Source organism: Eumetopias jubatus, unplaced genomic scaffold (assembly GCF_037043125.1).
Source record: "Eumetopias jubatus isolate StellerSeaLion01/CBP00866 unplaced genomic scaffold, mEumJub1_p1.0 scaffold_10, whole genome shotgun sequence".
In the NCBI taxonomy this organism is placed as follows: Eukaryota; Metazoa; Chordata; class Mammalia; order Carnivora; family Otariidae; genus Eumetopias; species Eumetopias jubatus.
In genome coordinates this window covers 101734447-101755511 of record NW_028274816.1, presented here as the reverse complement: position 1 = coordinate 101755511, position 21065 = coordinate 101734447, and the positions used below count along the sequence as shown (strand labels likewise).

Sequence of the window (21065 nt, the reverse complement as noted above, 5' to 3'; positions counted from 1 at the left end):
ATGCACCCTGGGATGAGGCTCTTTCTCCCTGCCCCCTTGCTTTGGCCTCCCCATTTCTGATACTAACACCCGACCTTGGAACTGGGAATGCCCTGCCAAAACGTTTACTTTCACACTCTCAGCAGGAAACTTTGGAAACTTTAATTGTCCCAGTGGGACAGAGGCACACCCAGGGGAAGATGTGCCCAGGGCACTTAGTGCCCACATGAGAGCCCACATCTCCTAGTTGCAAAGCTTTGCCCTGCTTCTGACCAGCCACTGAAGAAGGGGTATTCCAAGCATCTCTGCCTTGACCAGCAGCAGGATGGGGAAAGTAGGCCCCAGACCCGAAGGAGGGCTCAGCCTTGAGATTAGGCTGGAGACACAACAAGGGGTGGGGACCCCGCAGGCGGGGGCAGGGGCGGAGCAGAGCAGATGGTAATCTAGCTCAGAGACCTGAGCCTTGCACTCCCCACACTCGTCTCCCCATGGACCGCACTGTGGTGCTCATCACTGGCTGCTCCTCGGGCATTGGCCTGCACCTGGCCCTGCGCCTGGCATCCGACCCCTCGCGGAGCTTCAAAGGTATATGAGGGGCTGGGGTGGAGAGAAGGGAGCAGCCCAGGTCCAAGGGGACGCAGGTAGGGGTAAGCAGGGAATTCAGATCCTCGTCTTCTTCCGGAACCTCCAGTGTATGCCACGCTGCGGGACCTGAGGGCGCAGGGCCCTCTGTGGGAGGCGGCCCGGGCCCGAGGGTGCCCTCCTGGCTCCCTGGAGACATTGCAGCTGGACGTGAGGGACGCAGACTCTGTGGCCGCTGCCCGGGCACGCGTGACCGAGGGCCGCGTGGATGTGTTGGGTGAGCCTCCCCGCAACACGTGTGCAGGAGCCTTTCCGACGCTGTGTCCAAACCAAAATGTCCCAAGGCCCAGGGACCTACTGGGTCCGAGGACAGAGAGGCAGGCAGGGCCTGACTTCTCTCCCCACAGTGTGCAATGCAGGGCGGGGCCTGCTTGGGCCGCTGGAGGTGCATACGGCTGGCGCCGTGGGGTCAGTGCTGGACGTGAACGTGACCGGGACGGTGCGGACACTGCAGGCCTTCCTGCCCGACATGAAGCGCCGCCGCTCAGGACGTATACTGGTGACCGGCAGCATGGGCGGTTTGATGGGTGCGTGGAATGGGGCGGGGCCAGAGGGAGGGGCGGAGCCTGGTGGCAGTGCCACGGGCTGCAGTGGGCTCCCGGTGGAGACCCTCCCAGACGCGCCTCCAAAGCCTCTTCTCCCCTCGAAGGGCTGCCGTTCAACGCCGTTTACTGCGCCAGCAAGTTCGCGATCGAAGGTCTTTGCGAGAGTCTGGCGGTTCTGCTGCCGCCCTTCGGGGTCCAGTGAGTCACCGCTCCGCCCCCGGGACCCCTGACCCCTGACTTTGGGAACTCCAGCACCGTGTCCTGTTGGAGCCTCTCTCAGGCGTTCTCCCTGGCCCCTCCCCACTGCGGCTCACATTTACTGTGTGTCAAGGCACTTGCCACTCGTTACCGCACCTCTGCTGCCATCCAGCTGGGAAGCTCGGCCCGAAGAGGTTAGGTGACTGGCCCAAGGTCACACAGTAAGGGAGCCTGCCAGGTTGGAATTCTGATGCAAATCCTCACACCCCCGAATGGCTGTGGGGCGGAGGGAGCGGGGAGGCAGGGGTGCTTTTCCGGCAGTAAGCCGCTTTTCAAAGGCTCTGGTCACTCGGCGCCCGCCGCCGGCCCACAGACCCCCGTCCCTCCTGCCCTGCCTGCCCTGCCCGCCTTGCCCTGCCGGGCGGCGGGTCTGGGGTCCGGCCCGCTGGCTGCGCCCCCGCCCACTCGCCCCTCTGGGCCCGCAGCGTGAGCCTCATCGAGTGCGGCCCGGTGCGCACCGCCTTTCTGGAGAAGCAGGAGGGCGTCCCGGGCGGGGCGCTGGACGGCGCGGACGCTGAGACCCGGGTCCTCTTCTCCTGCTACCAGCGCCATTTGGAGCGGATCTTCCGCGAGGCGGCGCAGGATCCGGAGGAGGTGACCGAGGTAGGCGCCGGGCGCGGCCCCGGAACCAAGTACGGCGCGCGGGGGGTGGCGGCGAGCCCCCGGCCGGCCCCCGGCCAGCGCGCTTCCCCTCGCCGCCGCAGGTTTTCCTCGCCGCGCTGCGCGCCCCGCGTCCCGCGCTGCGCTACTTCAGCACCGAGAGCTTCCTACCCCTGGCGCACCTGCGCCTGGCCGACCCCAGCGGCTGCAGCTACGTCGCCGCCATGCACCGCGCGGTATTCGCCGAAGAGCCCGCGGAGGAGGCGACGGCCTCGGACCGCGGCGACCCCGGGCTCCGCGCTCCTCCCGGCGCCCGGCAATAAAGTCTTGGCCCGCCGCTGTCTGCCGCTCTCTCCTTTGTGCCCCCGGGGCGCGCGGCTCCGGGGGACGGCGCCAGGCTGCCGGCTCACCGCACCTGTGCGACAAGTGGCGCATGCAGCGGGTGGGTGACCTGGAAAGATCGTGGTTAGCCCGGGTTATGCCTATGCGGAAACCGAGGCCCAGAAAGAGGAAGGAGCTAGTCCGCGGAAGGGCAGGGTGGAGAGTGGTCCCTGGATTCCCACGGGGTGTCTGCAGCAGGATTTAGGTGGACCTGGGAAGGGGGAGAGTCGGGGTGTGACTTGGCCCCCACTAGTCATGGGACCTCAGGCAAGGGCCTTATCCTCTCGAGTCTGTTTTTTTCCTAAGATTTTATTTATTTATTTTACAGAGAGAGAGTTAGCGAGAGCAGGAACACAAGCAGGGGAAGTGGGAGAGGGAGAAGCAGGCTTCCCGCGGAGCAGGGAGCCCGATGCGGGGCTCGATTCCAGGACCCTGGGATCATGACCTGAGCCGAAGGCAGATGATTAACGACTGAGCCACCCAGGCGCCGCTCTCAGTCTGTTTTCTTATCTGTAAAATGGGTATAAGACCTATGTCATGGAGTGTATGAAAGGATTAATTGAGGTAATGTCTGGAAGTGCTGGATGGAGGTTGTTTTTTTTTTTAAGATTTTATTTATTTGACAGAGAGAGAGGACAAGCAGGGGGAGTGGCAGAGGGAGAGGGAGAAACAGCCTCCCCACCAAGCAGGGAGCCTGATGCGGGGCTCCATCCCAGGGCTCCAAGATCACGACCGCAGGCGAAGGCAGACACTGACTGAGCCACCGAGGTGCCCCTGGGATGGAGGTCTTAATAGCAGGCACCACCATTGTTACTACTACTAGCCGTGTTACTATTGTAATTGTGTTCCTGTGTGGAAGCCAGATGTGTAAAGAAGAAACAAAGCTAAGTGAGTCAAAAGGATACAGCTCCATCCTCCTCTGTGCCCCTGCCCTAGACAAAACTCAGCCGGACGAATCCCCACCAGCCCAGAAGTTGCCACTCGCCAGGAGGTTCAGCTGAGGCTCCAGGCCTGGCGGGTCGGCCCAGTGGGCTGTCCTGTCTGAAGTCGGGAAGGCGCTGGAGTGGCAGGAGCCAGTGAAAGGGCCAATCCCCTAGGGTGCTGGAGGAGGGGTGGAGAATAGGTGGAGACTAGGCCCGGGGTTGCAGGCAGAAGAAGGACAAGGGTGCCCAGGAGATGGAACCCGGGAAAGGACTAGGAGACGGGGAGGGAAATGACCATTTGGAGTGGGCAGGGGCCTGGCTGCAGAGAACGTGGGAAGCTGGAATAGAGAGGAAACTGCTGGGGTTTGTGTGCAACCTGAGGGGGGCAGGGAGGAGGCATCGCATCTTGGCCCGCTGCTACCTCCAGGTAGTGGTCTGCTCTGGGCCGTTGGACTGCTGGCCACTTCTGCTCCTGGGACAGGGGACCTCAGCCAGCTCATCCCTGCCTATCCCCCTGCCCTGCTGGCCCTGATGGTTCTGCTGTCCCTTCAGGATCCAGAAAGCCCACAGAAGTGGAAAGGGCCAATGTGGCATGAATCTCTGAGACATAGGACCTGCTCTCAGAGCCTAACTCCTGTCCCCCAAGCTGCTCTTTGGCACCCCTGTGTGAGTGTGTGTGTATGGATGTGTGTGTATGCGTGTGCTCACAAGGTCACCCCTGGGAGGTGGGGACACAATGATGAGAAAGGCCAAGTGTCTCCAAATTACATTCATACTCTTTTTTTTTTTTTTAAGATTTTATTTTTTAAGTAATCTCTACACCCAGCGTGGGTCTTGAACCCACAACCCCGAGATCAAGAGTCCCATGCTCCACCGACTGAGCCAGCCAGGCTCAGGTTGACCTGGGAAGGGGGAGAGTCATACTCTTAACAGTCTCATGCAGTTACATGACTTTGAAGACCATTTATATGCCCATGAGCCCCACCAAAGTCTCCAGTGTCCCCAACTCCATTGTTTCCCACAAACTCCGGACATACATCTCCAAATCCCTACTCAACATGTCTTCTTGATTCCTAATAAACTTAATGTGTCCAAATGCCAAGTCCATTCCAGCCCTCCCACTGCTCTCACCTGTCTACCTCGCTTCACTATTTGACAACTGCGTTCTTTCTCGCTCATCCCTCAACTAGTTCATCAGCAGGTACCTTCAACCTTCAAAGTAGATTCGGAAATCACCCTGGTCTATGCAGGCACCATCTCCTCATCTGGATTATTGCTATAGTTCCCTAACTGGTTTCCCTGATGCCACCCCTGCCCACCAACAGTAAAATTTCCACAGAGCACCCAGAATGACCTTTTAAAAATGACAGTTATTTCATGTCTGTGCTTAAAACACCTCCTGTGGCTTTCTAAGTAAAATCCAAGGCTTTTCCTCAAGACCTCCAACACAGTCTTTGATCTGGCCCCCACCTCCTTTCTGACCTTACTTCTCACCACTTCCCATCATCTGATTCAGCCCTGCTGGCTTTCTGCCCCAGGACCGTTGAACTGGCTGTTCCTCTGTCCGGTTCACTTTCCCTAATCTCTGATTCTTCTCTTCTTTTAGGTCTTTGCTGTTTCCCTGGACAACCTTATCTAAAATAGCATTCCCTTGGGCGCCTGGGTGGCTCAGTCGTTAAGCGTCTGCCTTCGGCCCAGGTCATGATCCCAGGGTCCTGGGATCGAGTCCCACATCGGGCTCCCTGCTCAGCGGGAAGCCTGCTTCTCCCTCTCCCACTCCCCCTGCTTGTGTTCCTGCTCTCGCTGTCTCTGTCCAATAAATAAATAAAATCTTTAAAAAAAAAATAAAATAGCATTCCCTTCCCTCCACTGTAGTCCCCTTACCTTGTTTTATTTTTCTTCATGGCACTTATCATCAATAGATGTGTTATAGATTTATTGACTTGCTGACTTTATTGTTATACATTTATAACTTTCACCACCCCATCCCAAGACACACAGGAATCTAAGCTCCAGGGGAGGCCCTTTGTTTTGTTCACTGGTTGATCCCTTGTACCTAGAATCATTCTTGATCATGGGAGACACTAAATTCACATTTAGTGAATAAAAATGAGTGTTGGTTCACAACCTGGGCAGTTCCCTGGGTGAAATCTGAAACTGGCCCCTGTACACAAAGGGCAAGGAGAGACAGAAGAAAGAAGCAGACCACTCCAGATTGGTAGGTGGTGGGTTTAATAAGCAAGCAAACTGACATACGAGACTTGCCCTAGGCGGCTGCAAGATCTCTGCATTTGCCCACCAGAATCTTAAAAGTTTATATAGAAGCCTTCAATAGGTTCAGTCACCTATAATGTCCAGATGGTCTCAACATTGCTCTCTCAAGGCTCCCACTGTGGGAATATTCTGACAGAGGAGGGGGCGAGGAACCTACAATTGCCTAGGTCCAGCCTGAGTCAACTGGCAGTCACATTTTCTTGATGATCTCTTCCAGCAGTGACTCTGTGTGGGACTGTGCTCAGATGTTTCAAGGTACTTCCTGAGAGTCTGCAGTTTGTTTCTTCATTTTGGGTCCTCCCTTTAAAAATCCAATCTAACAGGGCGCCTGGGTGGCTCAGTCGATTAAGTGTCTGCCTTCAGCTCAGGTCATGATCCCAGGGTTCTGGGATGGAGCCCCAAGTCTGATTCCCTGCTCAGCAGGGAGCCTGCTTCTCCCTTTCCCTCTGCCCTTCCCCCCTGTTTTGCTGGCTGTCTCTCTCAAATAAATAAATAAAATCTTTTTTTAAAAAAGGAATACAAAACAAACACCCATAATTATGAAAATGAGCATTTGCTTAGTTTGGGAAAATAAACCACAGCACATTACTGGAATCTTTGGAAATTGGTTTCCCTCCCTTTTGAGATCTCTGTGGACACTTTATTTGAAATATCTCCTGATGGCAACCTGGCTTCCTCTCCCCAGGGAGACTACCAATTCCAGCCTTTCCGGCCCCATTAGCTTCACAGTAAACCCTTGCCACTAGGTCTTCCCCTCCTCCCTTTTCTCCTAACTGGAGAACATCCTCTGGCAACTCTACTGAGCTGTGATGCAGAGCTCTCCTCCTCTCTCCCTCAAACTGGTTCTGGGTGGTGTGGAGAGCTCCCCACAGAGCCACAAGACCTCTGCCATTACTTCCTTATATGTTCCTGGAACATAGAGGGCCTCAATTTCCCCAACTGTGAAATGGGGACTCGGACAGAGTTGTCCTGTGGCCTCCCACAGGAGGATCCTCGGACTGGGAAGGCGCCAAGAGGGCTGCGGGGACTCTGAGTCCTGATTCAAGCGCCACCCTGTGACCCCCACCTCTGTAATGTATTAAGAGGAAAGCGAGGTGTTAGTTCTGCCTTTGCCGCTGTCTCCTGGGTGACCTGGCTGAAGCCATTCTCCTCTCTCAGGGTCTAAAGGACATCCGCAATACGCTTTCGGGTCCGCCTTGCCCTCCACGCTCCAGATCCCTCTCGGCTGGGATCTGGAAATAAGGCTTCAGCTGCCTCCCAAGCCCGAGTTCGGCCCCGCCCCCTCGGCCGGACTAGCCCCACTACAAAGTCTCGCGAGATCCCGAACCGAGCGGAGACTTAGGCCTTTCTGCCGTTCCGTAGCTCGGAGACGCATGCGCTGAACTACTGTTTCCGGGTCGCGGCCAGGTAAGCCTCCGCGGCGGCGCTCGCGGAACTTAAGCCCAGAGGTCTCAGTAAGTAGGAGACCGATCCGAGCCTGAGCGTTTTCCTCTAGTCCCCTCCTTCGAGTCTCTGAAGACCCGGGTACAACCTGGCAGTAGGGCCCAGGATTTCGATTCAGTTCAGCGACTTTACTACTCCGGCTGAGAAATGTGGAAACCGCGGCTTAGGGCATAGCTCCTAGTCGCCGTGTAGCAGGCCCCGTGTCCTCCCCCGGTTTCCTCTGGATCAGCGCAGACCCCCGTCCCTGCGCCAGGTCCCCTCTCTTGGGTCCAAGGCCCCAGTTTTCAGCCTCAGCCACATAACCCCTCAGTCACCCACGCCTCGTCTCCCTGGCTGTCCGCAGGCCTGGGCAGCATGGCCGTATTCCGGTCGGGCCTCCTGGTGCTGACGACGCCCCTGGCCTCCCTGGCCCCTCGCCTGTCCCCCATCCTGACCTCGGCGGCCCGGCTGGTGAATCACACGCTCTATGTACACCTGCAGCCGGGCATGAGCCTCGGGGGCCCAGCTCAGCCCCAATCCAGCCTCGTGCAGGCCACGTTTGAGGTCCTGGATTTCATCGCGCACCTCTACGCTGGCGCGGACGTCCACAGGCACCTGGACGTCAGAATCCTGCTGACCAATATCGGAGCCAAGAGCGCCTCTCTCCCTTCCCTGCCCAGCTCAGTCCAGAACCTGGCCCACCCACCGGAAGTGGTGCTGACTGACTTTCAGACCCTGGATGGAAGCCAGTACAACCCGGTCAAGCAACAGCTAGAGCGTTATGCCACCAGCTGCTACAGTTGTTGTCCCCAACTGGCTTCGGTGCTGCTATACCCCGATTATGGGTCCGGAGAGCTGCCTGTGGAGTCCCTGGATGTCCCCTTACCCTCCACCATCAGGCCAGCCTCCCCCGTGGCCAGGTCTCCAAAGCAGCCAGTGCGTGGCTACCACCGTGGGGCTGTGGGTGGCACGTTTGACCGCCTGCACAATGCTCATAAGGTGTTGCTCAGTGTCGCGTGCATCCTGGCCCAGGAGCAGCTTGTGGTGGGAGTAGCAGACAAAGACCTGTTGAAGAGTGAGTGAGAGAGACCCTGGAATAGAGCGGGGAAGGCCCTCAAAACTCCTTAACCTCGCCCCCAGTTCATGACTGATGAAGAGTGGGGCCATCCTTTACTTCCCACCCCTCCCAAATGTCACAGTGCCTGGCACTCAGTTGGTGATAAGGAAATTACGTTAAATGAGTAAGTGTAGCTTTCTCAGCGTGTTGTCACCACTCAAATCAGAATTCCCCCAAATGTGGAGCCAAGGAGTCTGCACTTTTAAGAAGTTCTCTGGTGATGAACCCTAAAGATTGAGACCCTGGCAATAAATGGATGAGTGGGTTGTAGGTAGTTGTGCCAGAGACACAGCAAGAGGGGACTCGTGGTTGGGTGGTTCTTGGAATTCTCCATCTGACTCTGATGGTGGCACTGCTAGTTCTCTGGGCACAGGCCAGCCCCTGCCATGACTGTTGTGCTTGCTGGCTGCCCCCTTTTCATAGTTCCCCTGACACAGACCACTTCCCAGCTTAGCCATTTCTTCCTGCCACCCACCCCCATCTGGAGATTGGATGCTTAGGGTCAGTCTTCCCCAAACTTGCCTATGCCTTTCCTCCCCAATAAAAAGATCTCACTGTTTTTTGGGCTTCTTCCCCAGGCAAGTTACTCCCTGAGCTGCTCCAACCCTACGCAGAACGTGTGGAACACCTGAGTGAGTTCCTGGTGGACGTCAAGCCCTCCTTGACTTTTGATATCATCCCCCTGCTGGACCCCTATGGGCCCGCTGGCTCTAACCCCTCCTTGGAGTTCCTGGTGGTCAGCGAGGAGACCTATCGTGGGGGGATGGCCGTCAACCGCTTCCGCCTTGAGAATGTAACCCCTGAGGGAGACTGGCAGAGGGAGTGGATGGGATGGGGAAGGCCACGTTGGGGGACTGTTGGAAGTACCATGACCTTAGAGGAGGGAAGAAAGGGCTTAGGGTGGTGAGGAAGAGTCAAGAAAGAACTGGTTCCCAGCTTGCCCTTGGATGCAGGCTCTACCTCTGGAGTACCTAGGGGAGGATCTGGGAGCGGTGTGGGGGGGCAGCTCGGGTGTCACTGTCATCCCGTCCCTCCTTCCCTCTCCTTATCCCTCCTCTTTTACCGCAGGACCTGGAGGAGCTTGCCTTGTATCAGATCCAGCTGCTGAAGGACCAAAACCACAAGGACAATGAAGAAGACAAAGTCAGCTCCTCTAGCTTCCGCCAGCGAATGCTGGGAAACCTGCTTCGGCCTCCATATGTATGCCTGCCTCTCCCCCCCCCCCCCCCCCCCGTCTTGGGTGGGTTGGAAATGCTGGAGAGTAAAGACAAGAATTCAGTCCCAAGCATGAGTCTGAAGACCCTAGTAACTGGGGTTCCCTGTCCTCCACCTTCAGAAGAGGCCAGAGCTACCCACACACCTGTACGTGATTGGGCTGACGGGCATCAGTGGCTCCGGGAAGAGCTCAGTAGCTCAGCGGCTTAAGGGCCTGGGGGCATATGTCATCGACAGTGACCAGCTGGGCCATCGGGCCTATGCCCCAGGTGGTCCTGCCTACCAGCCTGTTGTGGAGGCCTTTGGAACAGGTAATACGTGGGGGGTGGGGAGGGGGGGAAGAGCTGGAAGTGGCCTGAAGTGAGGAGATGGCCTGGCCTCCTTCCCCAGCCCTGTGTCTCTGTCGTCCAGATATTCTCCATAAAGATGGCATTATCAACAGGAAGGTCCTAGGCAGCCGGGTGTTTGGGAACAAGGTAAACACACTCTTCCCCAAGGGTTTCTCAGCTGCTACTAGACGCAGAGGTTGGGACCCAGTAGACCTTTCTGGTCTGGTCCAGAGTGCTCCCTTCCATTCATCTCTTCCCAACCACCTCCTCCCTCGGGCTGGCTCCATCTCCGAGGGAAGGTAAACGGTCGCGTCCTCTGTTCCCCTCCTCAGAAGCAGCTGAAGATACTCACGGATATCATGTGGCCAGTTATTGCAAAGCTGGCTCGAGAGGAGATGGATCAGGCTATGGCTGAGGGTGAGTGGGAGGGAGGATGGGAGCAGCCCAGAGGGACATTAAGCAGATTCTCCTCCTGGGAGCTTCCCCACCCCAAGCCAGACCCTCTACTTTCCTTGGGACTAGGCCTCCTTGGCTCTCTGATAGTAAGTGGCAGTGTGCTGCTAGCAGTGATTGGGGTCTCCCCACAGGAAAGCACGTGTGCGTGATCGATGCTGCTCTGCTGCTTGAAGCCGGCTGGCAGAACATGGTACATGAGGTGTGGACCGTTGTCATTCCCGAGACTGAGGTATCTGGACCCCATCTCCCACCGCAGCCCCACTGCACACCGCAGTCCCCTCTGAGCCAGTGGGTTGACCCATGCCTTGTCTGTGTCGAGGCTATACGACGCATCGTGGAAAGGGATGGCCTGAGTGAGGCTGCGGCTCAAAGCCGGTTGCAGAGCCAGATGAGTGGGCAGCAGCTTGTGGACCAGAGCCACGTGGTGCTGAGCACCTTATGGGAACCGCATGTCACCCAACGCCAGGTTGGTGCTCAGGGAAGGGCTGGCTTATGGGGAAGGAGTCTCCAGTGGGTGCCTGCCTGACCCTGTCCTCTCTTCCTCCAAACATTCTGGCCCACTCAAAGGTGGAGAAGGCCTGGGCCCTCCTGCAGAAGCGCATCCCCCAGGCACCGTAAGGCCCATGGCTGACATTGAGTTCTCTGTGGGGCCCAAGTGGCCCCTGGAGCTGCCAAGAGATTCAGCGGTGAGGAGGAATGGGGGCCTCAGGGCTCATCCTGGTTGGGCCTAGAGGGCTCTGAACCAAACTGGGGAGCGCAGGGCTGGGCCTGGCGGACACATGAAGCCTACCCAGCTTGCTGGTGTTTGGCCATCACTGAGGATGTGGCTCATCGGGGAGCAGGCCTCTCTGGCATTCTGTGCCTACTCTTGCCCACAGTGTTTGATGCCTACGGCCGACTGTGCCCAGGGCAAACACTGGAACTTGTAACAGAATTAAAGATGAATGTTGCCAGGTGCTGCCTGTATGGTGTCTGCTTCCTGCCTGGATGCCTTTGGATATCTTGGGAAGCCTTGAGCTGGAAGCCGGGAGTGCAGTGGTTAAGAGCTTGGCTTTTGAAGCCAGCCAGCCAGACTGAGGTCAGCCTTGGTCCTATCCCTGATAGCTGTCTGCTTTGCGAGAAGCTACCGACTTTCTAGGTTCTTCAGTTTCCTTATCTGTAAAGTAGCATAACTTAGCCAGGAGGCTCTCTGAAAGCGTTTCTTCCACTGGTCTCCTGCCAGGCGTCTGGCTGCGTGTTGGAGGACCGGCCTTCCACAAGCCGGGCGGGGCCTCTGCCTTCACGGAGCTGGCAGCCCGGCGGGGTCGGCCCAGGTGGCCAGGCCTGCACCGCCACGGGGCGGGCTGCCTGCAAGGGTGGGGATGGGACGCGCGTCCCCGGGAGCCGTCTGGGCCCGCACAGCGCGTGCACGCAACTATCGGAAACCGTTCAGACGAGCCTTTTGAGGGGACCCCATTTTACAGAACGTACTGCACGTCGCGGCAGCAAGGACGCCCACCCCGAGGGAGGGCAGAGAAGACATCCGTGTCCGCTCCGACGCCAGTGTCCCCTGCCCACGGGTTCGCCGTTTCCGGGCTGCGCATGCGCGCCCCTCGCTCCGCCCTCCGCCTCCAGCGCGTGGGTTGGTGGGTTTGAGTCACGTGGGTGCGCCTCGCCTCTTCCTCGCGGCAGGGGGCCCGCCCGCGGGCTGGTTTCCGGTTCGGTGGGTCGGAGATGACGGAGCAGGGCGCTTCTCCGGACGACCCCTGGGTCAAGGCAAGCCCCGCGGGCGCGCACGCCGGCGAGGGGAGGGCGGGTCGGGCTCGTGCACGTGGGGGGGCCGGAAGACTAGGGGATTCCTTGCAGTCCCCAAAGGTCCCCCCGCCCTCCGGGCCCCGGGGCTGCAGAGAAGACAGCTCTCGCCCCGCGCGTGCCAAGGTGGGGAGACAAGTGACGCGTGTGTGCACGAGTGTGAGGGGGCAGGGTTTGGGGGCTGGGGAGGCGCTGGATTGGGGGTGGGGTCAGACGGGATTCTGCGGAGGGGCGGCGCTCCCATGGTCTCTCCGCTCTTGGCTCCCGGCAGTCCTGCGGTCGCCTGCGCATCCCGGGGGGATGTGTGTGCTCTGTGTGTGTGTACACGTGTGTACGCCCGCGCGCGTGCATCCCGCAATTGCCTGCGCACCCTGGGGGGCGGTGTGTGGGTAGGTGTGTGTGCGCGCGCACGTGCGCGCGAGTGAAAGGAGGTGCGGTCCCCGGGCGGAGGTTTGATGAGCTGCTCCTTTGCTCCTTTGCAGGTGGAATATGCCTACAGCGACAACAGCCTGGACCCCGGTGAGTGCCTCCCCCACCGTCTCCAGCTCCCTGATGACACTCCCACTGCAGCCCTGTAGATTCCCGTGGTCTCGCCCGCCACACCTGAGCACAGTCCACTGTCCCGGAGACGGAGGGAGGAGCTGCAGGACAGGGCCAGGCAGCATAAAGCAGGGAGGCGATGACGGTAGTGAAGCTAGCCACTCCCTCTCTGTCACTGTGCCCAGATGCCGTCTTGTGAGCCGGTGGTGCCACTGCAGGCCCACGGAGCAGTGTGGACACCAGAGACAGGAGCCCTGCAGCATGGCACAGCAGGAAGCCGATGACCCAGTGCGGGTGGCTTCTGGGTTGAAAGGGGGAGGTCAGCATCTAAGGATCAGAAAGCTATTGTACCTACAGGTGTCTCTGGGTCTAATAGTGTTCCCCTGCCCTACTCCTTAGTGATTGGGACCTCTCTTTTCCAGGGCTCTTTGTAGAAAGTACCCGAAAGGGGAGTGTAGTGTCCAGAGCTAATAGCATCGGTTCCACCAGTGCCTCTTCCGTCCCCAATACAGGTAGGCAGCAACATGCCCCCACCTGGGGGGTGCTCAGAAATACCATCGTTTTGGTATATTTCCTAGACAGGAAGCTCTAGTCCTCCACACGGGGGTGCTGGAGGCCTAGTGTTAGACACAGGCTCTCCCCATCTCTCCCCTCATCTAGGACGATAGGTTCTTCTGGCCATTTGCTGTCTCTGGGTACCAGTTTTTTTCCCCCGCTGGGGCAAGGTGGGGTAGCTGGGCCCCACTGGGCCTCAAAATGACCTCTTCCCGCCCCCAACTTTGAGCGTAGATGACGAGGACAGCGATTACCACCAGGAGTCCTATAAGGAGTCCTACAAGGACCGGCGGCGGCGAGCACATACCCAGGCTGAACAGAAGAGGAGGGACGCCATCAAGGTGACTGGGGAGGCCTGCACTCAGCCCCCGCAGGAGGGCTTCTGTGTTTCAGATTCATTCGGCCCCGACCTCATCAGATAGCCCAGGGTCCTCGCGGGCAGCTGATCTAGGCCCCGGACATGAACACCTCCCTCCTTCCAGCAGCCCCACCCCTTTGAGGTTTGAGCATGGAACTCGGTTCTCGGAGAGAAGGCTTGGAGCCAGTTTGCCTTAATCCGTCAGAGTTAAGGAAGCCTGGTTTCCCCTGCTGTCTCCACAGAGAGGCTATGACGACCTTCAGACCATCGTCCCCACCTGCCAGCAGCAGGACTTCTCCATTGGCTCCCAAAAGCTCAGCAAAGCCATCGTTCTGCAGAAGAGTACGGCCAGCGAGAGCCCTGGGAGTGGTCGGGGCCGGCGGGGCTGTAGAAGAGGCCAGAGCCTTCTACCCTCTCAGCCTGGCCCTGGTGGGAGGGGGGTGGTTATGGGAGTTGGGGAATGGGGGGGTGGGGAGGGAAGGGACGGGGAAGGGGAAACAAAGCCTCGTCTTTCTGGTTGAAACTTCCTCTGTACCCACCCACACCCCAGCCATTGACTACATCCAGTTTTTGCACAAGGAGAAGAAAAAGCAGGAGGAGGAGGTATCCATGCTACGCAAGGACGTCACAGCCCTAAAGATCATGAAAGTGTAAGGGGGATGCTGAGCTGGGGTAGGCAGGGTTTCTGAGAGGACTCGGGCCAACTTCGGTTCATACCTTCCTCTCGTTCAAAGGTCACGTCAGCTACTACAGGACAGATAATCCTCTCCCTCCCTTAGGTGGCCCCTTAGAGGCCGGACTCTGTCCCCCAGCCGTCCCTGACGCATAGCAGACACTCGACGTGCCTGTGGGCTTCATGAAGGGAAGGGTGGGGAGAGGGGTCACCACTTCCGTCCCAGAAGCAGTATCTAGCTGATGTTGAATACCTCCCAGCAGCTCTCCAGAAGCTCCTTCCTGGGGGAGAACCTCGGGTACCGGAGCTGCTATAAGACCTGAGTGAGCCCTGTTACTACTCACTTTCAGGAACTACGAGCAGATTGTGAAGGCCCACCAGGACAATCCCCATGAGGGGGAAGACCAGGTCTCTGACCAGGTCAAGTTCAATGTGTTTCAAGGCATCATGGACTCCCTGTTCCAGTCCTTCAATGCCTCCATCTCCGTGGCCAGCTTCCAGGAGCTGTCAGCCTGTGTCTTCAGCTGGATTGAGGAGCACTGTAAGCCTCAGGTACGGGGTAACAGTGGCCGTGGGGTGGGGGCGGGTCTCCTCCCCTCCCCCAGGCAAAGTGGCCCAAATCCTAATTTGTTCAGAGAGGGAGGGCAGCAGCTTTTAGATTTCTTGTCGGGGGGGGGGGGGGTCTCCCTTCTTTGCTTCCTAGCCCAGATTTTCCTGTTAGGGTTTCATTTGGCAAGACTGATGGGGCACTTAAGCAAGGCTCGCTCTGCCCCTTCTCAGCCCCCCTGCGGCTGCCCAGCGTGTACCCCTCATCACAGCAGCGGACTCACTCGGCACATCTGGAAAGATTCCTGGCCGCCACTCCCCAGGCCTGCTGAAGTGGTTTGCCCCTGGGGGTTTGTAAGGAGGCAGCGTGTGAATGCTGTCGCAGGGAGTCCCCTGCTTCTGAGGACTGGTTGCCTTTTCTGAGGCTTGATTTGTATCTGAGAGTCTTTGTTTCCTGACATTTTCTGGAAACACTTTAAGCATACTGCAACCCTGACACTCACGAGCCCACCACCTAAATGTTACCATTCCCATTTTCCCATTTCTTGCCTTTGCTTTTCCATGTAGCCAGCCGGGCCACCCCTTTCCCCATCCTGTTGGGCGGATAAACTGCAGCCGGCAGTGTGGCCCACGGGCTTTTCCCGTTGCGCTCTAGAGCGCACGCCTGGCCTAGGCGCGTCCCTGAGCCGGCTCTGTCCTTGCCTCCGCGTCAGCTGTCTCTCCCTCTGCTGCCCCCGCCAGACCCTCCGGGAGATCGTGATTGGCGTCCTGCACCAGTTGAAGAACCAGCTGTACTGACTGGCTCCCGGAACCCGCAGAAGAGCCAACAACAGGCCTGATTCTCCTGCTTGGCCACAGAGCCACTGGGTTTCTGAGATCGGACTGTGATGCTGCACACGGGGCCACTGGCTCCCGGAGCTTGGTTCCCCAGCACCCCCTCAATCTCAGTGGGGCTGGGGTGTTTGTTTTGTGAAAGCTGTAATTTATTATATTGACCACAAAACTCGAGCCTCCTGTCTTTCCCCCTCCCCATAAAAGTCCTCGGGCAGGGGTCTGCTCTGGGCACCCCCAAGAGTTCCCGGCCTCTCCCTAAGCCTCAGATTTTTGCTCCTTATCTACACGTATCTGGAAGCTACTATTGCATTTGGTTTGGTCTCTTGGGCCAGATTTGGGCAACATCTGGCCCAAGTTTGGCCATTTTGGCAGTAGTGGGACAGGAAGAAAGGAACGCGAGGAAATATTCCCACAGCCATGAAGTGTGATAGGCCACCTGGTACCTGGGCTAGGGCTGCCAGGATCCTGCCCTCGCCTGCTACTCCACTGCCTCTCCTTTCCCGCTCCCTGCGTGCTCCTGCCCTCTGTCCCACAGGCAGGAGCACAGCACAGAGGAGTGTGACACAGCACTACGTATTAAGAGGCTTTTTTCTCCTTTAATCTTTTAAACACCAACAGTGCAATTTTGCTAAAGTTACAATTTTGGAAAATGAACGGGGCCTCAAAACCACTCCCAGCCTTCCCGTCAAGTGTATCTGGGTCTCTGCCATCTCCGTGCTACCTGCATTTCTCCCAGGACTTGGGGCCAGGGTGAAGGGGTAGAGAAGATACTTAAAGGGGTACAGAGCCCGGGGAAGTCCTGGGTAAGGCCTTGGGCTCCTTGAATGCTGTGTACAGTAGCCTCTCTCTACCCTGTAGCCTTCCTCAGGGTTGACATCTGGGACGTTTGGTTATCCAGAGAAAATTAAGTATTTTTATATCAAATTATATTACAATAAATATCGCCAAATGCTTTCCTTTAGTGCTGTTCCAAGATTGAGCGTTCAGTTCAAGCAACTGGAATGTAGCCAGTGAAAGGAGCCTGACCATCCGCTGTGGGCTCTCTCGCTCCCTGTGCCCCATACTCTGGCCCCTGCCCCTCTCCCCGCCACTCTGCCCAAAGGCAGAAAGCAGCAGGAACAAAAAAAAGAAGCCGACCTGAAGGAGGCAGCCAGCCCAGGACCTCTCTTTCCATGCCCCCATCCTGCAGGAGGACCCCTCAAGGGTCTGGGAGCTTCACGTTGTAATCCTCATCTGTCTCTATCCCGACTTCCTCCTGGGGCAGGGAGACAAGTGGATGAGCCCTCCTCGGACGGAAGCCTAGGGGAGCGAGGACGGGAGAGAGAGCCACTTACAAAGAACTGCTTCTTGCTCTTGGGGTATCCTTCCAGAATTGCATCCGACAGCTCTGTTGCCTGACAAGAAACAAAACCACCCCTTTTCAGGTGGGTGGTGGGCACCGCCTGGCAGAGCCATGCTACTGGGCAGTGGTTTCTGCCATTTCTCGGGGCCTGCCCAGAGCGCGCACACTCACCATCCTCTTGCGCTTCCTCCACTCCTTGCAGTACTTCTGCCTCTCGCTGTACACCTGGACGGGACAACAGCTGCCTCTAGCCCCTCAGCCCCGCGGCAGGTGGGGGCCAGCTGCCTCCTTGCTCCGCCCTGCTCCGGTCCTCCCAGCTCACCCGCTCTTTCTCTTCCGGAGTCACGTGGTTGGTGGCTGCTTTTATATTCTTCAGTCTCTCTCTGTAGCCAGCACATTCCTTCTTCAACTCCTGGATCTCTTTCTGCATCTCCGGTGTGGTCAGGGCACTAGTTAACTCCTTCAGCTCTGAAACCATAGCTCTCTGAGGTCCCTTCCCACCCCTGAAGATGGGGCTTTGTCTTTCCCAGTGGGTGCTGCCTGAGGTAGGGGACTGGGCCCCTACCTTGCTCTAGGTTCTACACACAGGGTCCAGAATGAGTTCCATATTCTGGAAATGCTCAGCAGAGATGAAGGCTTACAGAATTACCAGTTTATTCTAGTTTTTTTTCCTCCTCCATCTACCAGCGGTGGTAAAGTGAGGTTGAACACTTCCCTGTAGCCAGTTAAAGAAGCGGGCACAGAGGGAGCGTGGGCCCGGGACACAGATAATGTTAGGGAAGACAAATGCATGTTTTGCCCACTTAATTTAAAAGCCATGAGCTGTTCTCTCTTTTAACACGATGCCTGCGGCAGCCGAGCAGAGATTCACTGACGCAAGACAACACTGCCGTCAGCAAACCATCCACTCTGTAATTCCTGACCTCTAGACTGACCCTGACCCTAGGGGCCCCTTCGGGGGCTGCCCAGTCTTACCAGCCTCCATGTGGCGGCAGCTCTGCTGTAAGCTCTGCACCTTAGCAGTGAGGGCCACGATTTTGGCATCCAGGCCTTGGAGGTCGGCATCACTCACCATAGCAAACTGGTCCTGCCAGAGGTGAGAGGAAAAACAGAAGGGGGCTGATGTGAGGCACAGGAGGGGAAGCCACATCTGGGGGCAGGGGGCAGCATCACACACACGCCAAGAACGTGAGGCTCCCCAACCCTGCAGAGGGCCTGGGGGAACAGCAGGAGGGTCCTGGGAGAAACCACTCAGTTTAGTACTGGTCCCAACTAACAAGATATAAACAAGAAGTTAAAACCTGAGGCCTGTCCTCAAGGGGCTTCAAGGCTGGCAGGATGCCGAACAGGGCAGAGATCTCAGTTTAGTGGTAATACCGCTCACTGGGCTGAAGGAGTAAAGGAACATTCTTCCCAAGGTAGAGCTACCTAAGTTGCACGTTCCCACAACAGGAAGAACCGGGACAGGTAGAGAGGCATGGCGGGCAGTACCGAAGGGACTCCGGGGCAAGTGTGAGCAGCCCGTCCCCTGAGACCCGCTGCTGCCAAGGACAGCGCCGGGGCTCCGCGGGGGTCTTGTCAGTGGTGATGGGGAGCAGGTTAGGAAGAGGCGGGGAAGGCCAGCCTGGGCAGTGCGGCCTCTACCTGAAGGCAAGGCAGGCCTTCAGAGCAGCAAGCAGTGAACCACGGACAGCCTGCACGCCACGTCCTGCCAGATACAGGGTTTTGAAAACAAAAACTGATCGAAACAGCCACGCCTGCCCGTTTACATACTGTCTCGGGCTGCTTCTGTCTACGTGGCAGACACGAGTGGTCGTGACAGCTGCGTAGCTGTGACAAGAGACCATCTGGCCTACAAAGCACAAAAATATTACTGGTCTGGCCCTTTACAAAAGAAAATCTGCAAAATACTCCCTTAGGGAATCTTCATTAGAGTAATCACATAATGAAACCTATTTTAGGAAAATCAACCTTAATGGTGGTTTGGTTCAGTTAAACTAGTATTCAGTGTCTACTGGACGTTAGCTCCTGGGGTGGGGGTGCTGAGCAAAGGAATATGAGTGAGAAGTGGGGCTGCCTTAGAAGAGCTGCAGTCCAGCGTGAAGACGTGCAGAAAGACAACAGAAAGACAACCGCAATACAGCATCCCTCAGAGAGGTGAGCACCTGAAGAAAAGGCGATTAGAGAATTCACGGAAGGTCTCTGGAGAAGGTGATGCCTGAGGGGAATCCTAAAGGATGAGTAAGCGTTAGCTGATTAAAGAGGAAGAAGGCGAAGAAGGGTCTTTGAAGCTCCAGGCAGAGGAAGGACACAGGAGTAAAACTCATCTAAATGGTCTAGTACTGGTGAATGGACCCAGAAGGGACAGTGAGGCAGGCGGCAGCCTAGGGCCAAGGCTCCAAGTACCTTTTCCCTGTTCTAGGGAGCGCCAGTTTGAAGTCGCTAAACAGCGACTTTGAAGGCAATGGCACTATTGCCAATTACACAGACCCTTCTGGCTTTAGTGTTTAAGATGGCTGGGAGGCCAGCAGATGTTAGGAGGGCATCGGGGAGATGAGGAACACCTGAACTTGAGCAGCCACCGAAGATGGAAAGGAGAGGGCGGAGCAGGAAGGGGGAAAACCAACAGGGCACCGGGAAAAGAGAAGAGTGACTCACTCCCCGGTCTCCAGGTTGGGCGAGACATGAATCCACGGAGGTAGAAGCAGGTAGGAGGAGCCCATTTAGGGGAGATGCCGCATTCTCCTTCAGTGATATTAGTATTGACTCAAAGGCCTGGCAGGCTCCAGGTGGTGGGCTGGCCCAGAGATACAAAATTAGTGTTTTCTGTGTGGGGAGTGAGGGGTGGGGACAGAAGGCGAATCATTTGGCAGATGGTGGTTCTAATCTAGATGCCTGGGAAAAGAAACTTCCACGCGGGAATGGATCCTGGCAGCAGCAATTCAGGGTCTTCTTGTCATCGATCATGTCCCGAATCTGGAAGTCTCACTAATCTGGGTCACAGCAAGGGGAGTACCCACCTTGATTTCAAGGGTGTCTGGGGCCCTTTTCATGGCGTAAGACAGGTTGAGTTTCGTGGGGTGCCTCAAATTCTCCAGAAGAGAGTTCATTCTAGAGACTGATTCACCTAATGTCGGGGTCTCACACGGGCGATAATCTGCACAGGTTTCCCTCACCTGGTCGGCAAAATAGATCTTCTGCTTGCCGTACACCTTCTCTTTGATTTTGCCTTGCTGGGCCAGCTGCTCTAGGGCCTTCACCACCGCCTGCGGGGGGGGGGGGGCGGGCAATCAGAGGAATGACTTCGGGGGCCCAGGCAGCGGGAATTTCAGCCCCAGACCGGGAAGCGCCCGACAAGCCTTAGGAAGCTCAAGGCTAGAATGGCAGCTTCGAGAGGGCAGCACCCCAAACTGATTCGAGGGGACCCAAGGGGAGGAATCCCAGGAGAGGGTCCTCACCGCCTTGCCCAGTCCGTGTTCCCGCTGCAGGTTCCCGAACACGTCCTGGGCGCTGTAGGGCCGGTTCTGCTCCTGCAGGTACTTCAGGAGGATCCCGGGGGCTACGGGGAGACGGGGCAAGGGTGGGGGTCAACCGACGCCTCGCCCGCCCCCCGCCCGGTCTCCCTCGCGCCCACTGTCCCGTTTACCTCCCGCCGCGGTCTCCGCCCGGCCTTTACTCATGGCCTTTCCCGCCGCTAACTCGGAAAGCCGGACGTTGCGGTTGCTCGGGGCAACGGCTGCTTCCGGCGACGAGAAGGGCGGGTCGCAAGCGTTGATTGGCGGAAGGGGACGTCTTCGCGAGGCACGGAGCACCCCTTCCCGGGCGCCGTAGTTCGGTCCAACCCGGAGCCTGGCGCCAGCCTCCGGGGTCTCAGCGGCGGAGGCGGGGCGCTAGCTCCAGAGCGCTCCTACTACCCCCAACCCCCCCCTGCCCCCGGGCTCGGGGCGTAGGCCGGAGTAAACCACTCCTTGAAGTCTCGAAACCCACTTCCAGGGGCGGCTGAACTCTCGTGACCGTGAGCTGGGACGGGGTTCCCGGGGGGAGAAAGCTTAGGATCAGCTCCCGCTGGGCTAGCGACTTGGCTCAAGGTCACAGGGTCAGTAACCCACAGGGACGTGTCCTCTTCCACGGCCCAACGCTCTTTTCGTCAGTCTCATTTGTAAAATAGGAACAAGAGGTACTGGCAGGAGGGTGGTTGGGAAGACACGAAAATGCCTAAGAGCCCTGGAAGCATAGCGCTACCCTTATTTGCGGGTTACCGAGCCTCGCACCCAGGGGGCGCTCA

General features: G+C 57.6%; 4 protein-coding genes across 17 annotated transcripts; 3 read left to right on the top strand and 1 right to left on the bottom strand.

Moving 5' to 3' along the window:
* The first annotated feature begins 45 nt into the window (after positions 1-45).
* Positions 46-6073, top strand: HSD17B1 (hydroxysteroid 17-beta dehydrogenase 1). Of its 4 annotated transcripts, none has more exons than XM_088028267.1 (6): positions 46-564; positions 644-838; positions 969-1148; positions 1271-1364; positions 1850-2027; positions 4935-6073. In XM_088028267.1, the coding sequence occupies exons 1-6, from the start codon at positions 468-470 to the stop codon at positions 4965-4967; spliced, it is 777 nt and encodes a 258-aa protein (XP_087884393.1). In that variant the 5' UTR covers positions 46-467; the 3' UTR covers positions 4968-6073. The 4 variants fall into 4 exon arrangements, with proteins under 4 accessions (XP_087884393.1, XP_087884392.1, XP_027949773.1 ...); XM_088028266.1 differs by having other exon boundaries at positions 1850-2466; positions 2734-5004; XM_028093972.2 differs by lacking the exon at positions 4935-6073 and adding an exon at positions 2129-2367 and having other exon boundaries at positions 671-838.
* A 1166-nt stretch (positions 6074-7239) lies between these two features.
* On the top strand, positions 7240-11097 carry COASY (Coenzyme A synthase). Of its 2 annotated transcripts, none has more exons than XM_028093986.2 (9): positions 7240-8099; positions 8720-8934; positions 9210-9341; positions 9478-9667; positions 9768-9832; positions 10018-10102; positions 10273-10370; positions 10461-10607; positions 10709-11097. In XM_028093986.2, exons 1-9 carry the CDS (start codon positions 7400-7402, stop codon positions 10757-10759), a joined length of 1683 nt encoding a protein of 560 aa, XP_027949787.1. In that variant the 5' UTR covers positions 7240-7399; the 3' UTR covers positions 10760-11097. The 2 variants fall into 2 exon arrangements, with proteins under 2 accessions (XP_027949787.1, XP_087884387.1); XM_088028261.1 differs by having other exon boundaries at positions 7321-8099; positions 9747-9832.
* A 682-nt stretch (positions 11098-11779) lies between these two features.
* Positions 11780-16399, top strand: MLX (MAX dimerization protein MLX). Of its 5 annotated transcripts, none has more exons than XM_028093991.2 (8): positions 11781-11896; positions 12415-12451; positions 12895-12984; positions 13262-13368; positions 13628-13727; positions 13936-14035; positions 14409-14610; positions 14839-16399. In XM_028093991.2, the coding sequence occupies exons 1-8, from the start codon at positions 11855-11857 to the stop codon at positions 15025-15027; spliced, it is 867 nt and encodes a 288-aa protein (XP_027949792.2). In that variant the 5' UTR covers positions 11781-11854; the 3' UTR covers positions 15028-16399. The 5 variants fall into 5 exon arrangements, with proteins under 5 accessions (XP_027949795.1, XP_027949792.2, XP_027949796.2 ...); XM_028093995.2 differs by having other exon boundaries at positions 11784-11896; positions 15346-16399; XM_028093990.2 differs by having other exon boundaries at positions 11788-12058; positions 15346-16399.
* PSMC3IP (PSMC3 interacting protein) lies at positions 16015-20491 on the bottom strand. Of its 6 annotated transcripts, none has more exons than XM_028094001.2 (8): positions 20427-20491; positions 20239-20339; positions 19957-20046; positions 17756-17867; positions 17103-17248; positions 16952-17005; positions 16773-16832; positions 16015-16693 (listed from the first exon to the last, which is right to left on the bottom strand). In XM_028094001.2, the coding sequence occupies exons 1-8, from the start codon at positions 20458-20460 to the stop codon at positions 16637-16639; spliced, it is 654 nt and encodes a 217-aa protein (XP_027949802.1). In that variant the 5' UTR covers positions 20461-20491; the 3' UTR covers positions 16015-16636. The 6 variants fall into 6 exon arrangements, with proteins under 6 accessions (XP_027949802.1, XP_027949804.1, XP_027949799.1 ...); XM_028094003.2 differs by having other exon boundaries at positions 17103-17210; XM_028093998.2 differs by having other exon boundaries at positions 16952-17210.
* Positions 20492-21065: the final 574 nt, after the last annotated feature.